At 48.9% G+C, this 26956-nt stretch overlaps 1 protein-coding gene across 1 annotated transcript in view; it reads right to left on the bottom strand.

Annotated features, from left to right (window-relative positions):
- The window catches only part of LOC147663033 (DNA-directed RNA polymerase I subunit RPA12-like), a gene marked incomplete at its 5' end in the record, with an annotated part of 83359 nt that extends 56663 nt beyond the window's left edge, over positions 1 to 26696 (bottom strand). Inside the window, one exon of the mRNA XM_086950716.1 lies at positions 26593 to 26696. Within this exon, the coding sequence (XP_086806842.1) occupies positions 26593 to 26696 (104 nt within the window). The remainder of the gene's footprint in view (positions 1 to 26592) is intronic.
- Positions 26697 to 26956: the final 260 nt, after the last annotated feature.

Here is a 26956-nt window from a genome sequence, read left to right on the forward strand (position 1 = left end):
TTTGGCCTTATTGATTTGGTTGGTGTAATAGGTGGTTTTTTCAGATGTTATGAGTTTTTTGTAATTAGAAAGGGCGTTTTTGTATGTGCTCTTGTCAGCGTTATTGAAGTGGCGACGCCACTGCCTTTCTAAGTTTCTGCAGTATTGACGCTGTAATCTGAGCGATTCAGAGAACCAAGGGGCTGATGGGAGTTTTCTGTTCCGGTGAGAGGTTTTTGTGGGTGCTAGCTTGTTACATGCTTCATTCAGATTTTCCAGGTAAGTGGCCGAAGCTGCTGTGGGGTCCTGTTTATTTGGCAACGGGCTGTCCTGTATCATCTGAGTGAGCTGGTCGAGGTTGGTAGGTCTGCCTCCTAGGCGCTGGAGGTCGAGCCTGTACCACTGCTGTGGCTGTTTGCTGGGGTGTTTGCTGGGGTGTTGGCTGCACGCTGTGGCTGCAGGGGTGGCCCTGTCCGCACGGGGTGGTGGTGGTGGTGGGAGCACTGCTGGTGGCTGTGATGAGCACTGCTGGTGGGCACTGCTGGTGGTTGTGATGGGCCGGATCGTTGGGAGGACTGGCCCTCACCCTCAGTGTCCTCCTGGCTCTCGGCGATGTGCAGGGCCTCGCTGTCTGTGCTGGCTTGCTCACCTGCACCTGTAATGTGAAAGGGTGCATGATTAATGTTATGTATCTTGCGCAAGCAATGTTGATACATGCATGCAGCCTTGCTTTCCCTGACTGGCTTTTGGATTTACTTTGCATTGACAGCTCTGGCAGTGTTGGGCTAACTGGGGGTACATAATTACACTACAACTTCCACAATGCAATGGGGCTTTTTTGGTGAGCATGGGCTGCATTGTTGGGGATGTCATATTGCTAGCTCAGAACTTAAGGGCATTGTTGGGGGACAGGGTCGCAGTCGCATGGCACTTACCTTCAGGTTGTTGGCTGGGTCGAGATGACCCCCACGCAGGCTTCTGGCGCAATGGGGTCCTCAATGAGGTCCTCCAATGGGGTGTTCGGTGTGGCTACAGGTTCCCCTCCACCGGTGGCCAGTCGCTCCCCAAGCCTCTCAGCAATCCGCTCCTTAGAACGACCTCTCAGGTCGTACCAGCGCTTTTTTAGGTCGTCAATTGAGTGCTGGGTCACACCAACAGAATTGACCTTAGCGCGGATGCGCTGCCAGATCCTGCGCTTTTCTGCCTCTGGCACCCTCCGGGAGTCTTTTCCAAAGAGCTGGGCATGATCCTTGCAGACCCCCTCAATTAGGTGCTCCAGTTCTTTTTTTTTTTTTTTTTTATTGAAAGTTCATGACAATAGTATATCCAATAAATACAAGAAAAAACACATTAATACATAGAGACAAAATAAGTATACATCAAAGATATTAAAAAACAGGTAAGAAAAACCGATAATGTAGGAAGAGTGATAATATAACTGTGGAGGACAGGAGGGAATTTCTACATTGGTACTAAGAACTGAGGCACGTAATTTTCGACCGCCTCCATGCTGCAACGGGCGACCACAGCCTTAGCCCCATATCCCTGGATTTCACTCCCTTCAGTGCATACAGCTCCGATTCGATGTTATGAATCCCGAGCAGCCTGCAGATCCACATCTGAAAGGATGGGGCATCAGAGTCTTTCCATGCAGCAGCAATTAATATTCTAAAAACAGCTATTGCTAAAAACACAAGTGCCTCAGCCTCGATGCTTAAACCCTGTTTGGCGTCAAACCCGAATATTAAAAGTGTAGGGGATAGGTCGATCTTGACAGCTAGCAGCCCCTCTAAAAACTTTGCAATTTCGTTCTTAATTGGCCCTAGCTTTTCACAGCTGCAAAACATGTGAGGCAGATCCGCAGGGCCCTTACCACATCTAGGACAGTTGTTATCCACTCTCTTACCCCAATCATACAGTTTTGCCGGTGTATAGTATAAGTTAAATAGGGTTTTAAAATGCTGTGCTCTTAGGTTTGATGAGCGTAAAAACCTTTTATCCATAAGGATGGCTCTATCAAGATCGATATCGGGATCGTTCAGTTTCCCAGCCCAGGTAGCCTCTGTCTTGAGCATATCATCCGGCAGAGTTCCCAAGAATATTGCATATATTTTCCTTATACGGCGACCCCCACCCTTCAAATAATCTAATAGTATACATTCTTTTGATATATCTATCACAGGTCTTTTGGATTTAATTGTGTTAGTCAATTGTATATATTTAAAATCTTGAGGGCCTAGAAGTGAATATCGTGTCTTTAGGAGTTCAAGAGGCCTCAGAACATTCTTTACCATAACTTGACCCAATGTAGTGATGAAATGAAGGAGGATAGGGAATGTCTTTTGGTTAAACTGGTGAAGGCAGAGGAGCAACACAGGAGGGATGTCTGTCATGGGAGCCAGGGGTCACAGAGCCTAGAGAGCCTAAATACTATAAAAGCAGATATTCAGCGACATTTAGCAAAGAAGGCTGCAGCAGAATATCAGACCCGTAGATTAGGCATGTATGAAACAGGCGAGAATGCTGGCAGGGCTCTAGCGCTTCGGATAAGACAGGCCACCTCAAAAAATATTATTACTGAGATCAAAGAGGGCGAGCAGATGTATACAAAACCAATAGAAATTATAGAGGTCTTTAGGCGTTTCTATCAGGTCCTCTATAAGGAGGAGGCAGATACAGCACATTATGGTATTAATTGGCAGGATACAGGTCTTAAACTGACGTCCAATGAGAGGAAATCCTTAGAACAGGAAATTTCTATGGAGGAGCTTCTCCAGGCATTAAAAGATCTTTCTGCTGGTAAGGCAGCAGGGCCCGATTTTATACCTCTTGAAGTCTATAAATGCCTGAGGGAAGAAACGGCCCCTCTCTTGCTAGATCTATTTAATGGGGTTATCAACACAGGTATTATACCCGAATCCTGGACTAAAACCAATATCGTTGTCTTTCATAAAAAGGGCAAACCCAAGGAGAGCCCGGGCTCCTATCGGCCTATATCACTAATTAATAGCGATAATAAACTTTACGCTAAAATATTGGCCTCACGGATGGGTAGGATCATTGCGGGCCTTGTCTCTCCCTGGCAGCATGGCTTTATCCCTGGCAGAGGTACCACCGACCATATCAAAAGAGCCATAACTTTGTTTGACTTGCATGCTCGGGGGGAGGGGGGGATCGCGATGATCCTCCTCGACGCAGAGAAAGCGTTCGACCGGGTCAGGTGGAGCTTTCTCTGGGAAGTATTGGTCGGCAAAGGATTTGGTCCCCGTTTTCTTCAGGGTATTAAGGCCATGTATCACAATCCAATAGCTAGCATTCAGTCAATGGGCGAGGCCTCCAACCCCATTCAGATTTCAAGAGGGACGAGACAAGGGTGTCCGTGTTCACCCATCCTATTTGCACTGTATATCGATCCCCTGATTTGCCGCATTATGAGCAATATTAATATTAAACCAATTATCATCAATGGTCTTGATACCAAAATCCTCGCATATGCGGACGACATAGCTATCACCACTGTCGATCCAGCTAGTGCTATGAGAGAAATAATCAACATCACCTCTGATTTTGGGAATGTCTCTGGTTATAGACTCAATGTGGCAAAAACACAGGTATTATGCTCAAACCAAATAACTAAATTGGATGATAGATATGTGGATTCGGTAGTATATCTGGGAATCACAATTAATGCCCAGATACAGGAAATCATTAAAGATAACTTCTCACCACTACTGTTGAAAATGAAACAGGACCTAAAAAGAATCGATACTCTACACTTATCAATTATAGGTAGGGCCAATGTCATTAAAATGGCAATGTTCCCAAAAATCCTATATAAGTTTAGGTCAATCCCCTTTAAAATAGACGATATCCTGATCAGGGAGATGGAGGCTATTTTTATGAACTTCCTTTGGCAATACGGTAAGGTGAGGAGATCAATTAAATTTATGTCTCTACCTCAAGAACAGGGAGGATTGGGTATACCTAACTTAAAATTATATCACTGGTCTTGTCTCCTCACTGATATGGCTATACTTTTTTTCCCTGCTGATACGATACACTCCCGGTGTACTATCCCATCCATATACCAGTTAGCACTAGGAAATGAGGCGTATGGTATACTGCTAAGGAACTACGATAAACGTTTTTTCAAATCCCCAGGCTACAAAATATTGGAAGATATCCGGGTGGTATGGCTGGCAATACAAAAGAACCAGAGTATTCCTAAGTTTAATAAACATACTCTTCTTTGGAAATCAGGGTTATTCCCGCATTTAAGCAGAGATGGTTCTTGGAGACACTGGGAAATGCAGGGAATCACTACATTAGGTGCTCCAGTTCTAGTTCAGAAAACTTAACTTTCCGCTTTCTCTCCTGCCCACAGCTCCCTGCTGCATCCTGGGAAACTTTTTTTCTGGCTGGGGTGCTGCACAGTGTAGGTTTTGGTGCTCCTCAGTATCCTGCTGCCACTCCCTGGCTCTGTGTTCTGTTTGTGGGTGTGGTGAGCCTACTTCCTGGTTGTGATGTCATCAGTGGGCTCGAAAAGCGACTTCCCGTTTTTGAGATCTCGCAGTTAGCGAGATCGCAAATAGTGATATCGCAATTTGCGATATCGCAATTTCTACATTGAAATTTGCTGATTCTGCGATTTATATGCGATTGCGGCAAGATCGCAATCGGCAATTCGCATTTTTTCATCGCATTTCTACATGAATTCCATTCTGCGATTCTCAAACTGCGAATCGCAATTTTTCGCAATTTGCTAATCGCAGAATGGTACCTTCATGAATCTGGCTGATGGTGATTGGTTGGTGGAAGGTAGACACGTGACGGTTTACACCTATGACCAGAGAGGAGGGGCGGGTGACATCAGTTTAAACACAGGACGAGCAGCACGGCCAAACTAAATGAACCACGAGCGTGGACGAGGGGGTTTATGCGCTGTGATTCTCAACATCAGGTATGCATGTGATCTTATAAAGGGAAGGATTATCATTTTGATTTCGTTTATGATGGGGAGTTTTTGAATCGACACAGAGGATAGGAGGAGTATTGATGATTTTTTAGGGAGACAGTTGACCTAGGGAGGGTAAATTGCGGGTACACGTTAATGTTGAATTATATGGAATGGTCATGTTAGGGGCAAACTCGAGGGTTACATATAATTATTATTATTCTTTTTTTTTTTTACTGTTTGCTTGTAGTCTGCAAGTATCAGGTGGGGATAGGGATGCATGTTTGAATGGCACTTTATACATGAACTGTTTTGATATATATTTTATTGATTTGTATAAGAATGTTTTGACTAATGGGGTGGTTTATATGCAACTGCGATTGAAATTCATATTTTTTATCATTCATAGATACTCCCGAGGAAGGTTGTTTTTAAACCGAAATGCATAGAGTATAATGTTTATCGAATCTGATGAATGTTTGGAAATTCACGAAATGGTCCTGTATAGGCCTGAATGGGCAATACATTCAAATATAAAAAACCAAAAAAATTGATGAATTTCGGAACTTTCGACGTGATGGTTAAAAGAATGGATAAACTTGAAAAATTATGAGAAAATAAAAGGATTCAAAATGGATTACTAAGGTGGAGGTGTATTATTTGGAATACCTACACATATACGGCTGTGCAACCCTTATTTGACCGGATAAACTGGCGGGTCTATTGCATTTCCAATGCTTGTTATCTCTGGTGACTATCACTCCCAGGCACATAAGCTCAGACTCACACCATGCCAACGGAAAATCTAGATCGCATTTGCGAGTGGCAGGGGTGAGAGGAATAACATGAGATTTCTCCCAGTTGATATTGACCCCTGATAACCCGCCAAAGCAAATAAACTCCTGTAGAATGCCATCAAGACTAACCTGGGGATCTCTGACATAAAGTGTGATATCACTGGCCTATAAGGACACCAGCACATACCTGTGGATAGCATATTGCCGATGATGCTGTCAGAGTTTGGCTGCGAGGAGCTCCATTTCCAGCGCAAATATGAGTGACAGTGGGTACCCCTGCCTGGTGTCATGTGAAACAGGGAAGTGCAGAGAGCAATTCCCATTGATTTTCGTTATCGCCCCTGGCTCACAATGTAATAGTGCAATCCAGGGTAGAAAGGAGGGGGGAAAGTGTTGTGTCGTAGGTAAGGAGTTCCAGTACTCTTGGTTAGGTAAGTTTATTGATCTTAGATGTTCAGATAGGTTTTCCACTAAAGACGTAATCAAACCCCACCAGGAGCAGCCCAGGATCCAACTGACAGTCCCAGTCCAAGCATACCAAACATTCCAATGACATCACATTCACAGTAACATTCTACTCTCACTGGCTGAACAGCAGAGGCCGAGAAACAGGGAAGATGTAAGGTAGAAACCTTAGATATAACACACCTTCCCTCTTTATAAAATGAACAAAGACCAAACAAATATAACTAGTAACATTGCAGTAACATCATAGTAATACTGAAGAAACTTGCCAGAAGAAGTATAGCAAATTGCACAGAAGTTATGAAAAATAAGCTTAAATAAGCTGGTAGAAAGATGATGTAAAAGAAAGCTATAAAGGACAAGAAAATGCTAAATCTAAACAGTAATGCAATGAGTAAACACGAAGATAGAGTAAGGAAATCGATAAACTGTGAAAGAAACATCTCCTTCCTTAGCAGAGAAAAATTAAAGCAGAAAGTTTCAAAAGGAAGGAAACAGTAAAAGAACTGAAATGCAAACGGAGAAAATATACATAAGAAGTAAGAATACCACAAAAACTTACAAAGAAGTAGTGAAACAAATATAACCACCACAACCACACCCACTGACCAGACTAGTGAGGAGGATGGAAATACTGAACACAGCAACAGGAAGAAGGAAATGACACAAACAAAATAAATTAATGGGTGACCAGCACCCAAAACAAAAAGCAATGAAAAGTAAAGAAAGTAAACCAGGTGGCGTACACCTAACACATTCACCTAGAGAGAGGCATGTAGTGGGAAGTGAAAATGGTGAAAACACATTAGAGAGAATAACCAAAATTAAATGCAAGGAAAATGCAATCAGGGTAAACTGTACCACACCGAAGAGAAGAGTACAGTCACACCAAGTTAGACCACAAGTGAAAATACAGGGAAAGTGCGATCTGGGTGAACTGAACTACACAGCAAATAAAATCCAGCAACACCTCAAGTTAAACCACATATGTAAACCTGCGCACAATATGACAAATAAACTGTAAGTATTAAGTACACATGTAATGATCAGAGGAACAAAGAAAATGCTCCAGGAAAGTGTGATCAGGGTAAACTGAACTACACAGCAAATAAAATGTGTTCACACCTCAAGTTAGACCACATGTGAAAACCTGCGCACAATATAATAAATGCACTGTAAGAAAAAATTATGTAAATAATCAGAGGAACAAGAAAAAATTCTCCACAACAAAGTACAAACAGCAAAACGTAATAAAACCTGCATGCCAAGCAATAAATACATTACTAATACAGTAGCAAGTAAAGTAATATGATAAAAGTACATCCAAGAATAAATCAATACAGGTAAATAAGTAAACACATAGGGCCAGATGTAGGTAAGTATATTTTACTGATTCATAAATACCGAATTTTACCGATTCGGTATTTATGAATCGGTAAAATAGTAGGGGTGCGATGTAGATAGAATCGGTAATTGAATTACTGATTCTGTAGGAATCTGTATTTACCGAATCGGTAAAAACCGATTCGGTAATGCCCATTGATTCCTATGGGCACTGCAGCCCATAGGAATTAATGGGCATTACTGAATCGGTATTTACCGATTCGGTAAATACCGAATGTTGCAAGGGTGCAGGGGGTGTCACTTTGACACCCTCTAGCACCCCGATTTCAGGCATGTGTGACATGTGGCGCACATACATGCCCTAAGGGCATGTCTGTCTGTCACATGCTATAGGTGTGCATGCACACATGTGCATGCACTCCTGGAATCGGTATTTTACCACCCAATTGGATTGGGTGGTAAAATACCGATTCGGTAAGGCCTGTGGGACTCAGAAGAGTCCCACCTACATTTCAAAATTACCGAATCGGTATTTTACCGATTCGGTAAATTTACCAAATCGGTAAAATAGGCCACCTACATCTGGAATAGCCATTTACCGGTCGGTAACGTATGGTAACATAGCAAACAATCATGTAGTTATAAGTAGAAACATAAAAATGCATAAACGTAAAGCGCCGTAGTAATGGGAGACAAAAATTAGATAGAAATAACATTGCTTAAGTGCCAGAATAACCTGAAATACAGTACTTAAGGTGAAGCAACGAAGAAAAACTGCAAGCCGTCTCTAAAGTAAGGCAGTAACTGGAAACAATAAAATAATGTCTGTGGAAGAACCTCCGAAACATATGGCTCCACGGACGCTTGTAAAGTAGATGCAGGAATGAATGAAAGTTCCAAGCGCCTCACCATGCTGCGTCACAAACATAATAAATGCGTAGAAACGGTTTCCGTTGACAGAGAAGGCTTGACTCGCGGTCCAAAGTTGGTGATGCACACGATATACCAAAAGAAGACAGTACCTGTGTTGCTCCGATCCGATACATGCAGAATGAAGAGCACTGATGGAGGCATGACTGAGAGGCAATGAGGTAATATGGTGTCTGGCAGGCAGTGCAAATCCAAGATGGCGGCATGCTTCTTGACACCGCGCCGGGTGGTTCACTGCACACCAGAGCAGCGAGAAGTACTTTCAGCAGCGCCCGCAATGTCACTGAGGGAGCCTCTAGCCAAGAATGTGTCTTCAGGATGAAGGTAAGTGCGTGCTTTTCAAATGCTGCGCGGCCCTTTCAAATGCCGCACAAAGTAACGATAGTGGCAGGCACAACCTCAATAAATTCTAAAAAGATACACTCACCGATGCACAGAGAGGATCCCAAACAGCCTTCTGTGTGCAATTGAAGTCACCAGTGCCGCAGGGACATGTACCGATACAAAGAAGGGGTCCCAAACAGCCTTCGATAAACGCAATAAAGTTACAGTGCCGTTAGACGCTGTTATTTGGTCCATTAAAGCACTATCTCAAATGCACGTTGCAGTCAACAGCCCCTCCATTATGAAAAACATGGAATAAGTTGCACGAAGAGCCAACTCCCTTAAGCAAGAGTGGAAAGGGAAGAAACAGCAGCAGGTTTAAGGCAAAATTCACGTAAGATGAGAAAAAAAAAAGATGCCAATTCATATAGTACAAATGTCTGCCAGTTTGTAGAAATCACTGTTGGTCATGGAATGAGCTGCTGAATTGCTGTAAAAACGCAACTGCACTTATATAACAGGTTATGAAAGCAGACGACCTGACATAGGCAGTGAAACACACGCCCAGTAATTGGCAGTATATGTCGAAGACAGCAGGAGTCAGGCAGGAGGAAACAGAAGCAGGGTGTATGACAGCAGGAAACAGACAGCAGGAAACATACGCCCAGTCAGAAGCAGGCTGTAGACATCAGGAAACTCCTAGCCTGTCAATGGCAGAAGGAATCAGGCAGAAAGAAGCAGGTAACAGGAAACTTACGCCTTGTCCATAGGCTGTCCGGTGAATTTGGACACTGGTGGGGCGGGAGGGCGTAAAATCCTTAAACAGGTTCATTTTGAGTAGAAACTTGAATAAAAGTACATTTAAGAAGCTTGTAGAAAGTCATCACGCGTAGTTTTTAACCACCTCGTCACCAACTGAATGTTGTGTCGTAGGTAAGGAGTTCCAGTACTCTTGGTTAGGTAAGTTTATTGATCTTAGATGTTCAGATAGGTTTTCCAGTAAAGATGTAATCAAACCCCACCAAGAGCAGCCTCTCTGCTGCTCAGCCCAGGATTGAACTGACAGTCCCAGTCCAAGCATACCAAACATTCCAATGGCATCACATTCACAGTAACATTCTACTCTTACTGGCTGAACAGAAGAGGCCGAGAAACAGGGAAGATGTAAGGTAGAAACCTTAGACATAACAGAAAGCCCAACCTTCAAAGCATCACAAACAAAAAATCCCACTCTAGAGAGTCGAACGCCTTGGTGGCATCGAGAAACACTACTAAGGCCTCCAGTTCTGTGTCTATGTCCTGCAATAAGGAGAAAAGAGTGCGTTAATTAAGTGAAGATGCTCGTCCCCGTATAAAGCCTGATTGATCGGGTCTGACCAAGAATTCCATCAGTAGGCTTAACAGATTGGCTGTTTCTTTTGCCAGAAATCTAACATCGCAATTAATGAGACAGGGGATGATACGACTCACAACAATCCGTCAGTTTGTGGGGCTTCAGGAGAGATATGATCATTCTGCTTCTCGCATTGTGGGTGGGAGCAGGCCCGATGTTTTGGCTTCAAATTCTACATGCTTAAGAATCAGTGTTAGGAGGCCAATGTAGGTGCAAAAAAAAAAAAAAAAAAAAAAATCGGCCGGCAGATCCTGGTTGAATAATGGCCTCCCTGATTTCATACTCCTCAATATCCGCTGACAGAAACTCATGTTGTGCGTCACTCAGCCACCCTAGTGCTACATCTCCAGATATGCATCAATGTCGATGCCTTGATTTCTACGGGAGGAGTAGAGTGTGGAATAAAATGTGGAGAATGTGGTGAGTATCGCAGTAATGTCGCAAGTCAGGTAGCAGTCCTCTAAGATATAATTGGAGAAACTGGGCTTAAGATTCATCTCAGCCTGTGCACGACCAGGACGCTCGCCCTCACCATACATACGAGCCTGGAAGTACTTACTATGAAAAAGACATTCACGATCAGCATAATCAGTGAGGGCCTCTCAGAGCCTAGCCCCTGTCCCCATCTCACCGCCCCAAGTCCAGCTGCACCTCCAGGGTCTCAAATTTACCCTCCAGTCACACAAGTGTGCCTTAGATACCATGCAAGATACCTCCGCTTTTGACGATACAGACTCCTTTAAGGCCTACCACACAATCTGCAGCCTCAGGATAGAGCAGTGTTCTTCAATCTGTGGGGCGCGCCCCCCTGGGGGGGGCGCAACACCTTCCCAGGGGGGGAGCGCACTCCACTTCAATCTAACCTTTGTTCCCTGCGTCCCTCCGTCCGGCCAAGTCTTAGAGGATTCTGGTATGTGGAAGGGGGAGGGAGGGGAGATCGATGGGGCAGGAGGTGCCCGTTCTTTTGTCCTGCTAACTCTCCCAGGAGGGGGTTAATTTACAGAGCTGACACCTTCAGCTGCAGTGGGAGGCAAGGAGTCTCCTCTGCTAAAACCGAAAGCAAACAAACAGACACGCCTTCGGTTTTAGCAGAGGAGACCCCTCACCTCCCACTGCAGCTGAAACATTTCAGCTCTATGAATTAACCCCCTCCTGGGAGAGTTAGCTCTTCCCAGAACGGAGACAAAGTTTCTAGAGTTCGAGTCTCGGCAATGAAGCTGAACATCCTGTGATTCTGGGCAAATCACTTAATCTCCCTGTGCCTAACATAAAAAATGAATATGTCCTCATGTAATGCAACTTGTGCTATGTAAAGCGCTCCGATACCTGAATCAGGTCAAGATTGCGCTATATAAAACTCCGTAAAATAAAAAAATAAAAAATAAAACAAGCATTTGCAATGCAATAGGTCTCGCATTAGGAAAGTGTGAGCTATTGGTATTGTAAATGACATACTTTTTTAAAATGTGTTGGCTTTGAAAATATATAAATTAATAGCATCGTTATTCACAAAGCCAATAGCTTACACTTTCCTAATGCGAGTGCTATTGGCTATGGCAATGCTTGTTGGTAGCAAGCAAGGACAGTGCTGTTGTGGTGCTGAGGGATGATGTGGTTGGGCTGAGTGATGTGGTGGTGCCCCAGAGTGATGTGGTGGTGTCCCCGAGTGATGTGGTGGTGTCCCCGAGTGATGTGGTGGTGTCCCCGAGTGATGTGGTGGTGTCCCCGAGTGATGTGGTGGTGTCCCCGAGTGATGCGGTGGTGTCCCCGAGTGATGCGGTGGTGTCCCCGAGTGATGCGGTGGTGCCCCCGAGTGATGCGGTGGTGCCCCCGAGTGATGCGGTGGTGCCCCCGAGTGATGCGGTGGTGCCCCCGAGTGATGCGGTGGTGCCCCCGAGTGATGCGGTGGTGCCCCCGAGTGATGCGGTGGTGCCCCCGAGTGATGCGGTGGTGCCCCCGAGTGATGCGGTGGTGCCCCCGAGTGATGCGGTGGTGCCCCCGAGTGATGCGGTGGTGTCCCCGAGTGATGTGGTGGTGTCCCCGAGTGATGTGCTGAATATGCCCGGAATGTGCGCGTGGCGGTCGAGTCCAGAAATGTTTGTCAGGTGGTGGGGGGGCCCAACATCCAAAAAAATTCAGCTGGGGGGGCTCAACCTACAAAAGTTTGAAGACCTCTGGGATAGAGTCTATATTTCTCTGGCAAACTCCTGTATTTCCTGTACCAGTTCTTCCCTGAAGGGGGTGCCCGGCAAAGCAGTGGGGGCTACCTCCATGACATATAAGGGGAGGGAACAGTCAGGGGTCTCAGCCTCAACAGAACAGGAGGGTGCTCTGAATAGGTATGCGCCAGGTGTGTTGCGTCACTCAATCATGTGCTCAGCCCATGGGATATGATCCAGTAGTCTAGCCGCGACTAATTCTAGTGCACAGTAGAATAAAAAGTGCCCTCTTTCTCTGGGGGATGGATTGATCGCCAAGCATCTATCAGCTGGTGCTCGGTCATAATATTGTGTATGTGTTGATTGGTGCATGTGTAGTGATGTGCCTGGGGGTGTGATCTAGTCAGCATTGGGTTCAGGGTAGTGTTAAAGTTACCTCCCCAAATGATCTGTGTGGAGCCTATGTTTACAATAACCCTCAACCCAGTTTGTCAAACAAATGGGAATCGTGACATTGGGTCCATGGAAATTAACCAGGGTGACTGATTCAGATGCTAGCGTCCCCCACATCAATCTATAGAGACCTTGGGGGTTGTTGAGGGAGCCGCCTGGGACATATGGTTCAGTTCAGCAAATAATAATGGCGGTGCGCCTACATATGTAGAGTAGGTTATGAAGCTTCTGTGCGCAGCCCACTTGGCAGAAAAGGTGGCATATGAGTCGGGACCAAAGTATGTTTCTTGGAGCACTGCGATGTGGACCCTATGCCCATCAAGGTATGCCAGAATGTGCCTGCATTTAAACCCCCTGACATTCCATGTCAGAGGAGAGTAATCTGTTGGGAACATCCGAGCATGCGCAGGTTGCGTCATAATCTCAAAGGGGCATGACAAGTGACTACAGGTTTGGCACGGCGGCAAGAGGTGCAATGAGACAATAGGCGCAGGTGGTATAGGTGATAGTGATATGCACTAGAACTTTTGTAACATTCCCAAATCCCCCCAGCCACTCTAGTGGCCCAATCCAGCCAGAGAATGCTTGCTCATCCTCGGGGCGCTAGAGGGCGCACGAGCTGAATGGCCGCACCTTAGTGAGGCTCCGGCCGCCTGGCATCTTCATCCTGCTGTAATCCTTTCAAATCTGCGCCCACCCGCCTGAAAAGCCCCTTGGAGGGGTGACGAGTGCCGCTGCCCACTCTGTCCGAGTTTGGGGACCCTACGACCTGCGGTTGCTGAGATAGAGCGAGTTGAAAAAGCAGCGGTGGTGCGACCGGGTTGAGGACTCGCTGGCGGCGGCTCCGGAATTCACGCGACGCCCCGGATCGCCACGTGGCGCACAGGCCGTTACCCGGTGGAGGCGCCGGAACTGGCAGCGATTTCGGACACTGGCTGATGTCGGTGCGGCACACATTGCAGGCACGGGCGGGTAACCTGTGGCAACCTTCCTGCTCCGACTGTACCGAACCCGGTGGCGAGGCACTCGGCCTGCCGCTGCCCCCTTGAGAGGCTTGCGCGCCCGGGCCGACCCGTGCTGCTCATCTACACAGAACACTCCGCGCACCACATTTCTTTCGGTGCCTCACCGCCGTGCCACCATGGGGAAGCCAGATAACCGGCAGCCCAAGCTACAATTTGAGCCTGCGGCACAGAAGAAAGCAACTAGGCAGACGGGAGATGTTGGTTAGCCTAGGAGCCCGGCAGCGGAGGTATCCCATACGGCCCCGGACATCGCCACGATGCTGCAGGAGATGCGCCAGGGCTTTGCCACAGTAGTGGACAAGGTGGATAGGTTATCCGCCAGAATGGATGGCATCGTCCAAAAAATGGACATTCATGAGGAGCGCCTGACGGAGGTGGAGCGCCGAATATCCGAAAATGATGATGCCACGGCGGCTCATGCTTCACGGCTTTCCCGTATGGACAATGTGCTAAGGGTGATTGCCGCCAAAAACGAAGAGTTGGAAGCGAGGAGTAGACGGAACATACGGGTCACGGGCATTCCGGAATCGACCAATACAGGGAAGATGGAGCTCTACATTGAAAAACTTCTAACAGCGACAGTTGGCGCGGAGGCCCTCTCGAAAAAATGTATTGTGGAGCGGGCCCATCGTTCACTTGGGCCCCAACCCCAGCCTGGCGCCCCGCCGCGGCCCATCATTGCGCGCCTGCTCAACTATCGAGACCGAGATACGGCGCTGCGGGCGGCCCGGGCGAACCAAAACCTTGCCTACGAGGGAGTGCCATTCTCTATCTACCCTGATTTTACACCGGTGGTTCAGGAGCAACGACGGAAATTCCTGGCTGTGAAGAGGAAACTGCGAGACCTGAATATTGATTACGCGCTCTTGTACCCGGCCAAGCTGCGAGTGACTCATCAAGGCACGCAACATTTCTTTCTGAACCCACAACAAGTTGAGGATTATATTAAAACTTTGCCTAAACGTGATCGACGATCTGCAAATGCGGAAGGCCGGCATGACTCTGGTTCGGAATGAATACACTTGCTTTTAAGCTGCCCTGCACGGCTCTCGCTCAGAGACAACTGATGACATGGTATGTGGCGGTTGCGGATGGCTCCTGTGGGGCCCAGGTCGGGTGCGGATCTGCAGGTGGTAATGTATGCCAGGCCCCCACCCCCATACTCCCTCTCCCGCCTGGACAGAGACGTTAAGGGAGGACTTGAACGGAGTGGGAGGACTGGGGGTGGAAGGGAGTGCACATCTGATGACCCCAATTGGGTGTACCCCAAAGACCTTGCATTTTGCTCTTTTGGTGTTCTATTGTTGTGGTCTTTCTAAGGGTGGGGGGAGGGAATGGGGTGCTGGCACGTTGGGGATGCTTCAGTGGGAGGTGGGTGGGGAGCGTGGGACCCTACGTGAAGGGAATGCATCTGAGGCGGACTGGGTTACGGATGCGGCACTGAGCGGTGGGGAACTACGGACTGGGTTGTTCGATGTGTTTGAACATGTTATCTACCTAGCCCTACTGCTGGGCTGTGATGGGGGGGGGGAGGGAGGGGAACTTTCTGGATGCCCTGTCTATGCTTGGCGCATGTTGGCGGAGTTGAATACTGGAGAATCGTATCTGTGCCTAAGCGGATGGGGAAGTTGGGCTCGTTCCGAGATGTTAGTTTGGTTTTGGTTTTTAGCATGTGCATTAATACCTATGAGATCGCCTACTTGTTCCACGGTGAGGTGGCTCGCTGGAGATCAAGAGGGGGGTGGATCTGTTGGTCGAGATGTGCGGTTTGAGTGGTGGACACACAGCGTGTCTATTGAGGGACGTACAGATTGTCATTTCGACTTGTGGGATGTTTTGCTTTTTACACTAGGTCATAGACTGCACTTATGGGAGACACATACCTGAATGTACTCACGTGGAACGTGAGGAGGGTTGGGTGACCATAGAAAGAGGAGGCAGATCCTGGGGCATCTTGATCGACATAAAATACACATCGCCTTTTTACAGGAAACACACTTTGCATTCAGTCGACCACACGCATTTGGCAGCAGGTGGGCCTCATACACTGCATTCTCTTCATACTCCTCTTATGCTCGGGGTACAGCGATTCTGGTTAAGAGGTCTACACCCTTTTATATGGCTGGCTCAAAGACGGATCCACAGGGGAGATATTGCTTGCTGTGGGGCAGGTTGGGGCGTATGACAGTGACCCTCGCCTGCTGTTATGGGCCAAACGTAGATGATCCGCATTACTTTGAAGCTTTATGGGCCGCCATTGTGGAGGCGGGGTCGCAACATATCATATGGGGGGGTGATTTTAATGTGGCCATCAACCCGACTCTGGACCGATCACACCCGGCCCCGCATCACTACACACATGGACGGGAGGCCATGCGTGCCATTGTGGAAGACAACCACCTTATAGATGCATGGCGCTCGCATTGTGGGCTGAAGGGGGAAGGTACTCACTTCACTGCGCAGGCGAAATCTTGGGCTAGGCTTGACTATATCTTTTTAACATCTCACCTCTATACCTCCCTGACACATGCACAGCACCTCCCCAGGACATATTCTGATCATGCCCCGGTCCATGTTACATTGAAAGGGACTGAATTAGGCCCCCCTGTCACGGCGTGGCGTATGCAGCCTTCGATGCTCCTGGATATGGAGTTTCAGGAGGAGCTTAGAGAAGAATGTTTGGATTTCTTTAAACGCAATAAGGACTCGGTGCGGGATGTTGAAACCATATGGGATGCATTTAAAGTTACGCTACGAGGATTCTGCATAGCTAAGGGCTCCGGGGTCCTAAAGAGCATCCTGAATAGGTTAAAGGCCCTGGAAACTAAGCTGGGACGGGCGGAGGAGGCCCTCCGTGTACATCCGGATGGCGACACGCTGGCTGAGATACGGGATTTGATATCGGAATACTCAGATGAGGCTGCCCGTGAGGTGAAGTTCAGGCACAAGTATTGGGTGGCACGAAGATATGGGGAGGGCGAGAGACCTGGGAAGGCCCTGGCTACTACAGTAAAGCTTATGCGCACGCCCACTGTTATCCTAGAATTAGAAACTGCTGAGGGGCTGCTACTTAGAGACACCGCGCAGATATTAAATGAATTTGTTCAACATTATAGTACACTCTACACCTCGATTAGAACGGAGGGACTTTCCCTAGATGACTACCTTGCTGTGTCGTTGGGGTGGTTGAGCGATTCTCAGAGGGCCTTCTTGAGCGCCCCGTTTGAGCTGGATGAGGTCAGGGAGGCCATCATGCACATGCAATCAGGTAAAGCCACGGGGTTGGATGGCATCCCCATTGAATTTTACAAAACGTATATAGACTTCATGGCACCAGTCCTGCGAGAGGTGTACGAAGATGCATTGGAGGTTGGTCACCTCCCCGCATCCATGAGGACCGCGCTCATTATCTCACTGCTTAAACCTGGGAAACCTGCTTCGCACTGCGATTCCTATAGGCCCCTCTCGTTGCTGACATGCGATGTGAAGATTCTTGCTAAGCTCATCGCCACGCGCATTAGCCTCCTGTTACCAAACCTTATCCTTCCTGACCAAGCTGGCTTTGTCCCCGGCAGGGCGACATCACACAACCTTCGTACCTTCTTCTCAGTGTATGACTCTATTCACGAGGACTTGCCCATGGCAGCCATCTTCCTAGACGCCACTAAAGCGTTTGACTCGCTGGAGTGGGATTATGTCTTTGGTGTGCTAGGGCGCATGGGTTTTCCTGTTATCTTCATCTCATGGATCAGGCTGTTGTATACGCGCCCTATGGCCAGGGTCCTCATTAATGGGCAGCTTTCCCCAGAATTCCCTGTTTCTAGGGGGACTAGGCAGGGTTGCCCCCTCTCCCCCCTGCTATTTGCCATAGCCACGGAACCCCTCGCTGCTAAACTCAATCAATCAATCAGATACACTTGTAAAGCGCGATACATACCCGTAGGGTCTCAAGGCGCTGGGGGGGGGGGGGGGGTGCCGCTACTGCTCGAACAGCCAGGTTTTCAGCTTCTTCCTGAAGGAGAGGTGGTCTTGGGTCAGGCGCAGGTCGGACGGGAGGGAGTTCCAGGTCTTGGCGGCCAGGTAGGAGAAGGACCTTCCTCCTGTAGTCGCTCTTCGGATGCGGGGGACGGCGGCGAGGGCGTGGTTGGCTGATCGGAGGTGGCGTTTGGGAGCGTAGAAGTTGACTCGGCTGTTGAGGTAGCTCGGGCCTTGGTCGTGTAGGGCTTTGTGTGCGTGGGTGAGGAGGCGGAAGGTGATTCTTTTGTTGACGGGGAGCCAGTGAAGGTCTCTCAGATGTCCGGAGATGTGGCTGGAACGTGGGATGTCGAGGATGAGTCTGGCTGAGGCGTTTTGGATCCGCTGGAGTCTCTTCTGGAGCTGGACGGTGGTCCCGGCGTAGAGGGCGTTGCCGTAGTCCAGTCGGCTGGTGACGAGGGCCTGGGTGACGGTCTTCCTGGTCTCTGTGGGGATCCACCAGAAGATCTTCCGTAGCATGCGTAGGATGTTGAAGCACGCCGAGGAGACGCTGTTGACTTGCCTGGTCATGGAGAGGGAGGAGTCCAGGGTGAAGCCCAGGTTTCGTGCATGGTCTGTCGGTTTGGGTGCGGTGCCCAGGGCGGGAGGCCACCAGGAGTCGTCCCAGGCGGAGGGTGAGGAGCCCAGGATGAGGACCTCCGTCTTGTCCGAGTTCAGTTTCAGGCGGCTGGTCGTCATCCACTCGGCTACCTCTTTCATCCCTTCGTGCAGGTTGGCTCTGGCGGCGGCGGGGTTGTTGGTCAGGGAGAGGATCAGCTGGGTGTCGTCGGCGTAGGAGATTATGCTGAGGTGGTGTTTGCGTACGATGGCCGCGAGGGGGCTCATGTAGACGTTGAAGAGGGTGGGGCTCAGGGATGATCCTTGGGGGACGCCGCAGATGACTTTGGAGGCCTCTGACTTGTACGGTGGTAGGCGGACTCTCTGTGTTCTTCCGTCCAGGAAGGAGATGATCCATTCCAGCGCCTTGTCCTGGATTCCGATGTTGCTGAGGCGCCGTACTAGGGTGCGGTGGCAGACCGTGTCGAATGCCGCGGAGAGGTCTAGGAGGATGAGGGCCGCTGTTTCTCCATTGTCCATCAGGGCTCGGATGTCATCGGTGGCGGCGATGAGGGCGGTCTCGGTGCTGTGTTTGGCTCGGAAGCCGGACTGTGAGGGGTCGAGGGATCCGTTCGTCTCGAGGAAGGCGGCCATCTGCTTGTTGACGGTCTTCTCGATGACTTTGGCTGGAAACGGGAGAAGCGAGATGGGGCGGTAATTCTTGAGGTCGGTGGGGTCCGCTGTTGGTTTCTTGAGTAGAGCGCTGAGTTCGGCGTGTTTCCAGCTTTCAGGGAAGATGGCGGTGTCGAAGGAGGTGTTGATGATGTCTCGCAGGTGGGGTGCGATGACAGCGTCGGCCTTGTTGAAGACGTGGTGAGGGCAGGGGTCGGTCGGTGATCCGGAGTGGATGGAGTTCATCGTGCGGATGGTCTCTTCGGTGCTGATCGGGGTCCAGGCGTGGAGGGTGGTGGTGGGGGGGGGGTGGCTGGTCGGTCGTGGTGTGCGTTGGTTGGTTGTTGAAACTGCTGTGTATGTCCGTGATCTTGTTGTGGAAGTATGAGGCGAGGGAGTTGCAGAGGTCTTGCGATGGGGTGATGTCGTTGTTTCCTGCGCTGGGGTTGGAAAGCTCTTTCACGATGTTGAAGAGTTCCTTGCAGTTGTGTGCGTTGTTGTCCAACCGGTCCTTGAATGCAGTTTTCTTGGCGGCGCGGATCAGCTGGTGGTGTTTCCGGGTGGCAAGTTTGTAGGAGGTTCTGTTGTCCGGTGTCGGTTCCCTTTTCCAGACTTTCTCGAGGGCTCGGCAGTTCTTCTTGGAGCTTTTGAGTTCGTCGGTGAACCATGGGGCCTTCTTGCTGCCGGGTCTGCTGGGCGGGGTCCTCAGCGGGGCGAGTTCGTCCGCGCAGTTGCTGATCCACTTCGTGAGGTTGTCGGCGGCCTGGCTGGGGTTCGCTGAGCTGGCAGGAGGGTGTTGGCTCAGGGAGGTGGCGAGCTGGTCTGCTGTGATCTTGTTCCAGCTTCTGCGGGCGGTCTGTTGCTGGTGTTGGTGGGTCGTCGTTCTCTTGAAGGTGAAGTGGACGCAGCTGTGGTCCGTCCATTGAAGCTCTGTGGCGTGGCTGAAGTCGATGTCTGTGCTGGATGAGAAGACGGCGTCGAGTGTGTGTCCGGCGAGGTGGGTGGGGGTGGACACCAGTTGCTTGAGTCCCAGGTTGGCGAGGTTGTCGAGCAGGGTGCTGGTGTTGCGGTCGTTGTTGTTCTCCAGATGGAAGTTGAGGTCCCCCAGGAGGATGTAGTCAGCGGAGGGGAGGGCGTGCGGGCTGACGAAGTCGGCGATGTCCTCGCTGAATTGCGTGCGTGGTCCCGGGGGTCGGTAGATCAGGGTGCCTCTGAGGGTGGTGTTCGGGTTGGTGTGGATCTGGAAATGCAGGTGTTCGGCGCTGGTCAGGGTGTTGTCGGTGCTGGTCGTGAGACGGATGGTGTTCCTGTGGATGATGGCGATGCCTCCTCCCATCTGGTTGGCGTTTCGGTCCCTCCGGACGATCTTGTAGCCCTCTGGGATAGCGATGGCGATGTCGGGAGCTGAAGAGGCGTTCATCCAGGTCTCCGTGAGGAAGGCAACGTCAGGGGCTGTGGCGTCTAGGAGGTTCCAGAGTTCGATGGCGTGTCTGTGGACGGAGCGGGTGTTGAGCAGGATGCACTTGAGGTGGGAGCTGTTGGTGTTCGACTTGGCGGGTGCTGGTGCGGGGCTGGTCCGGATGCAGGAGAATTTGCAGGCGTGGCAGCTGAAAGGTCCGTGGGTACGTCTTGGAGTGGCTTGGTGGCATTCTGGGGGTCGGCCGGTGTTGAGAGCGATGAGGGTGGCGGCTGAGTACGTCAGGCGGGTGCGTCGAGGTACTCGAGGACCAGGGGTCCTGGCGCTGGTCGCGATCCGGTCGCGGACGGGCGCAGACGGGCTTACCTTTGGCGCGCCTTCGGCGCACAATCGGCGCGCCCGCTGCGCGTGACCGCTGCGCGTTCGCACGGTCGCCATTTAAGGCGAAGTGCGCGGGTGGGCGGAGCAGCTGGGAGGCGGGAGCGGGGAGGGTTACAGAAGGCAAAAAAGGGGCGGGGACAAGCGGCGGTGGCGGGAAGGGAGGGCGGGGGGCGGCGAGGTAGGCGGACAACAAGGAAGGAGAGCCAAACACGGGGAAAATGCAAAAACAGTGGAACAGGCACAAAGAAACGAAAAAACAGGGGAAAAAAGACAGTAAACCTTAACAAGCACAAAAAACCGTCAAAACAAATGGCAAAAGCACTCGCAGCGGCGGCAGCCGGCAAACGAGGCAGCAGCGAGGCAGGGGCAGGCAAGGGGCACACGCAGCAGCTGGTGGCCGTGCGGCGCGGGGGTGTCCCACAAGCGTCAACACCATAGAGATAGTGCGTTGCGGTGCTTTCAAAGACAGATCCTCATCTCCATGTATGCAGATGACATTACGCTCTATGTTCGGCACCCGGGCGACAATCTACACCCCATTCTTAGGGAATTTATTAGGTTTGGGGCCCTATCTGGAGTGCAGATTAATTGGACTAAGTCTTGTATTTTTCCCCTCACTGCCTCTACGCGCGAATTCCCACTTGACTATCCGCTTACATGGTGTGAAGGGGATTTCAAATACCTGGGTATACACATTGAGAAAGATAGGGAGGCGCTCCTGCGGGCCAATTATGGCACGGCAATGGATAAGATCAGTGGCAATGTCTCACGGTGGATGACTCTTCCCCTCTCTAAGGCGGGGAGGGCCTCACTTGTTAAGATGGTTGTACTCCCTAAACTGCTGTATTTGTTCCTCAACATACCCTTTCATCCAGGTGCATATTTTTTTTAAGTTGCTTCGCTCAGAAATGCTCAAATTGGTGTGGGGGGGTAAGACGCCCAGGCTTAAGTGGGAGGTACTAACCAGGCCTTATTCGCAGGGTGGGCTTGGAGTGCCGGATTTCGAACTATATTACCGTGCGGCCCAGGCGCACTTTGCTTATTTCTGGGTGCGACAACCGAGGTACATGCCTCAGCTGGCGGCCGAACACTGGCTAGCGCACCCCACGCCGATAGAAGGAGCGATTTACTCACTAGTGGAGGGCAGAGATAAAACCCCAAACACGGTGTCCAGTACAGTCACGGCTTGGACACGAATTAGCGAGATGCTGGACCTGCAGCTGATATACGCCCCCCTCTTGCCCCTGACATATCACCCACAATTGCCATTGTTACAGGAAGCCGGTTTTCAGAAATTGTTGACGAAAATTCATGTGCACACGTGGGGGGATCTCTATAGCAATGGCACCTTCCGCACCAAAGATCACCTCTATGCGGGGATACATCCGACACCACTAGAGATCTTTTACTATATGAGACTTCGGCATGGATTGCAGGCGATCACACCGGATTTCCCACACGAGCCCCCTGTACTGCTCCCCTTACAACACATACTCCAGTTTGAGAACCCCGGCAAACTTGTGTCCACACTATACAAGTCGGTCCGCGTCAATGTGGAGTACACTGAGTTGCCTGCCAGGGAGAGGTGGAATCAGGAACTGACCGTGGCCCTTACTGATAAACAATGGACGTTTTGCATGCAGCAGACTGAACGCATTTCCTCCAGCAGTAGGTACAGGGTCATTCATTACAAATTCATTACAAATTCATACATAGGTTATATTATACACTGGCTCGTCTGCACAGATTCCAGCTGCGGGATAATGACACCTGTGACAGATGTGGGGCTCCTGGGGCTGATTTTCTACACCTTGCATGGGGTTGTGCACGGTATATCACTACTGGGAACAGGTGTTTCAGGCGCTCTCCAAAATGATCCACACGACAGTGGAGCCATCCCCAATCTTGGCTCTGTTGGGATATGTCGAACCGCTCCAGGCGGCCCACCGCAAATATGTGGCAATGGCTCTGTTGTTGGCCAAGCGAAGAGTGGCTTGTAGATGGGGGAGGGGAAGGGCGCCCAAATTTAAGGAGTGGGTGAGAGACTTGGTATACTGCCAGGAACAACTGAATACATATGCCGAACTGTTGCCACCCTCCTCGAGGCCCACGGACATATGGGCCCCATTACAATGCTACTTGATAACAGACTCTCCGCTGGTTGATGATGAGTGAGATGGCGTTGCTGAAATGGTAATTTGATGGGACCGGCTGGGGGGCGATATGGAACTGTCACAGAGGCCTGAGATGATTCATGTGACTCGATTGTGCACTTTACTCCTTATATTACATGTCATTGTTGCATCCCCCTTTCTGTCCCCGTCCACCTGTAAAATGTGAATATCCACCAGCCGCTCAGCTGCCGTATAGGACTCACCCTTCTGTAAATGGGTTATTGCACATGCTTAGGTTGTTTTTTGTTCCTCCAACAAAATGTCAAAAGTGAGACAAATTGATTTGCTTCTAATAACCATGTACTGTTAATGAATTGATGCGCCGGTCCTACAGAACTGCTTACAAGGCCTCTTGATTATCTCTTTTCTTCTTTGTTGATTTGCACAATAGCGGCCGGCCTCCGGGTTGTGGCAGAACGCTGTGTACCCTTGACAGTACTCAATAAACATCTTGCACCAAAAAAAAAAAAAAAAAAAAAAAAAAAGAATGCTTACTCATCCTCCAATGAGGTCCTTCTGTACAGGACAGCTCAACCAATTTCTCTGTCACTGAAAGGGGAAGTAGGACAGAAAAAAAGGAGCAAACAAATGCAAAAGGGGTGCAGAGAGCGAAGGAGAAAATAAACTGTGTGTAGATGGGTAAATGCTTGGCGAGGAAAACCAGGAACTGAGGATAAGTAGGTATAGGAGCAAGTTGATAAAGGAAAGATAGGAAAGAGAGATAAAAAAGGAAAAGAGAAGAAACAAGTAGAGAAGGAAGAGAAGGTAGGAGAAACAAATATCAGATTAACTATGATTGGGGTATCCCTCAGGGCTACCACCAGTGAGCTCACCGATTCCTCTTCGAATTAACATGGGTCTCCAGGGCAGACTTTTATCAATGTCAGAATACTTGAAGCAGTTAAATTATGTTCTACCAGGGAGCTGCATGCAGTTGTGCGTTAGGGTATTCAATTAGCAGGAGAAATTAGTGCTGGGATCAGAGTGGGTCAACCAGCTAGTACTGTCCACCTACAGCATAGATAGATGGTAACTCAGTGGTTCTCTGGCATAGGGGCCGATGGGTTCCTTTCAAATTTGATAATTTCAGTTAATCTCCTGCATCCAGGCTCCGACATTGGCAAAGTGAGCCTGGATCCACGTGAAGTGTCAGTAGTCGTGGGCGAACTACAAGCGAAGTGTTTGAGGAAGTCACCAGCTTGCAGAAGGTTTGTGAAAATATGTTGTTTACCTTGGTGGCAGATTCTAAGGTGCACCGGTTAGAGCACGGCATTGAGTGTTTTGGCCTGCTGCAGCTTTTGTTTAACTGGTACAAATTTCCTACGGGCCTCTTAGACTGCCATGGTAAAGTCTGGGAATAAAGATATGGCATATCATTCAAAGTTGAGTGCACACTTCTCCCTGGCCTGACGGAGAGCGGTGTTGCGATCGCGATGGTTCAATAGGCGGGCAATAATTGGTCTAGGTGTAGAACCAGGTGGGGGGGGGGGTCTAGCTATATGCGATCTGTGGGCTCTCTCCACTTCTAGCATCTTAGAGAAGGAGGTCTCCTCAAACAGGGTCGTGAGTAGGCGTTCCACAAAGTCCTCCATCCGTCCAGTGTTTGCAGTTTTAGGGACACCTAGGATGCATATTTTGTTCCACCATGACTTCCACTCTAAATCTTCGTTTTTGACAGTTATAACTTTCAGGATGCGTTCCATTTGGAGAAGTTGTTCTCTATGAGAAAATGCGTCTTCGAGAGTAGAGATCCCATGATCTGCCGCATCAATGCGACTATCCGGTTTCTTCAATTTTTGAGATATGGAGTCCATTTGGGAGCACATGGAGTCCCTTTTGGACTTAATTGAGAACCTTTATTGGATTTTTTTAATTATACACATTGCCATCATCTGGTACATGTCAATAAACCATAGCAGTTTACAACACATACAATTGACTCCATTATCTTGCTGAATCTCCAAGTCCTATGACCCCTGGTGTCCACTTCTTTCCTGGGTTAAAGAGGGAGAGCAGATCAAATATTCATGGCTCTTCTCATGTCTCGGACAGCAGGTTTAGTCCTCTTCTGGTCTTCCATAAGTCCGGTAGTGTACTTATGTGGTCTGGAAGTGCCATATTTATGCCTGGCACGAGCAACTCCTTTGCAACGACCCCTGGAGGCACCATAACCAAAGGGGTAAAGGTTCCTGGGGCTAACCGTAACCACTTTGGGCAAAAATCTTCAGCAACACTGAACTTGGGCTCCAAGAGCTGGGGGTGGTGTTGAGGAGTGTGTTATAGTAATCCTGGTGTTCTCCTATATTTACCACTAACATCCAATTTCAGGCAGTCTGTGCACCCCCAACAGATGTCCGGTAAAATCAAAGCTTTACTTTCGGGACCAAGACAGTAGATACACACAAGGTGTTTTGGTATTCTCTTTTCCTCCTATGAAGAACCCCCAAATGTTATAGGTAAACCCAGCAGACAGGCCTAACAAGCTGCGGCACAGCAATGGGAAAGAGTCCTAATTGTCTGGTGCACAGACAGACTGGTGGTACAAATGAAGGGCTCTGCCCAAGTGTCAGCTAACATTTGCCTGTGACGGGGAGATCTCTTTGAAGCATGCCCCAAGTGTCATATAAAAATTCCCCGCAGATCTGTCAGACAGAAGTGGCATTCAAGCAGGACTTAGCACTAATGTCAAAGGCGATCCTCCCAGCATCCCCTGCATAGTCTATCAGGTTCAGATGGGAAATCTCTGCCTATTTAGGTCAGCCTATTGATTGCTCCTGGGAGCAGTTCATACCTCACCACAGGAGAACAATACGCTGTCAGGTGGCAGTGGAATTGGAAGGTACTGAAAAGGTCTTAGAAGCTTTAGGCAGGCAAAAAGGTAACTGTTCTAAAGTTTCTTCTTCGTAATAGTTAGACTATCATTAAAATTGATTTCAATGAACTATTATGAAGAGTCCTTGAAATATTTATATAGTCACTTTCTAGGAGGAGATAACATTTATTAAACGTAGTACTTCATCCCATTGCTTTCCCGTTGGACAACTAAACCTGCTACAGTGAAAATAGCTTTGAAGGCATTTTCACTATAAGAACATGTTTAACGTTAACCATTGACATGTTGTACTGCCATAATGCAGTAAGCCTACTAAGGGATGACTTGCTAATATTGAAAAGGAAGATTTAGGCCTGTCTAAAGGGGTTATTTTGACATGAATGAATTTGTAGTTAAAACCCATTCCACTATACTATGCGTGGCAGGCCTGAAGTTATGTTTGTCCCATCACTGCATTGGGTGGCACAATAGGTGCTGCAGTCCACTTGTGACATTTAACTTTTAGGCCCTGGTTACAGCTTGGTACCAAATACTAGAGACTTATAGGAAAGTTAAATATGTCAATCAGATGTATATACAGTTTACCATGTTGAAAGGGGGAGCACAAGCACTTAACCACTGGTTAGCAGGGGTAGAATGTACAAAGTTCTGTAGCCTGTAAGGTGACACTGCAAAAATAACAAATTTCCAAGAGAGGAGTTTTAGAAGTGCACTGCTCACCAAAGGCCCTTTGATCTCATCTTCCTCATCAGCCTCCAACTGTACAGACAGGGCATCACACTTGTTGAAGATCATACATGACTGTACTCGCTTGGCTTCAAAGTCTGAAAAAGAAAGAGCGAGAGTGTCATACACAAGTGTTCGGGTCACTGGGTAACAATGCAACAGAAGGCATGCAATGGACGAGCCACCCCATCTGATGCCTTTATATATTTGCACTATGAAACTAGAGTGATGCACTTTTGTACTAGGAAAAGGAGTTTTGGGTGCCCCCTATCGTGTCCTTAAAGATGAGATGGTATTTGGGCAAAATGGGGCTGAGTAGAGTTTCTGTAGTGGGTTCAGAACCTGCCCTCCATTCTTG

Source organism: Lissotriton vulgaris, unplaced genomic scaffold (genome assembly GCF_964263255.1).
Source record: "Lissotriton vulgaris unplaced genomic scaffold, aLisVul1.2 SCAFFOLD_6590, whole genome shotgun sequence".
NCBI lineage: Eukaryota > Metazoa > Chordata > Amphibia > Caudata > Salamandridae > Lissotriton > Lissotriton vulgaris.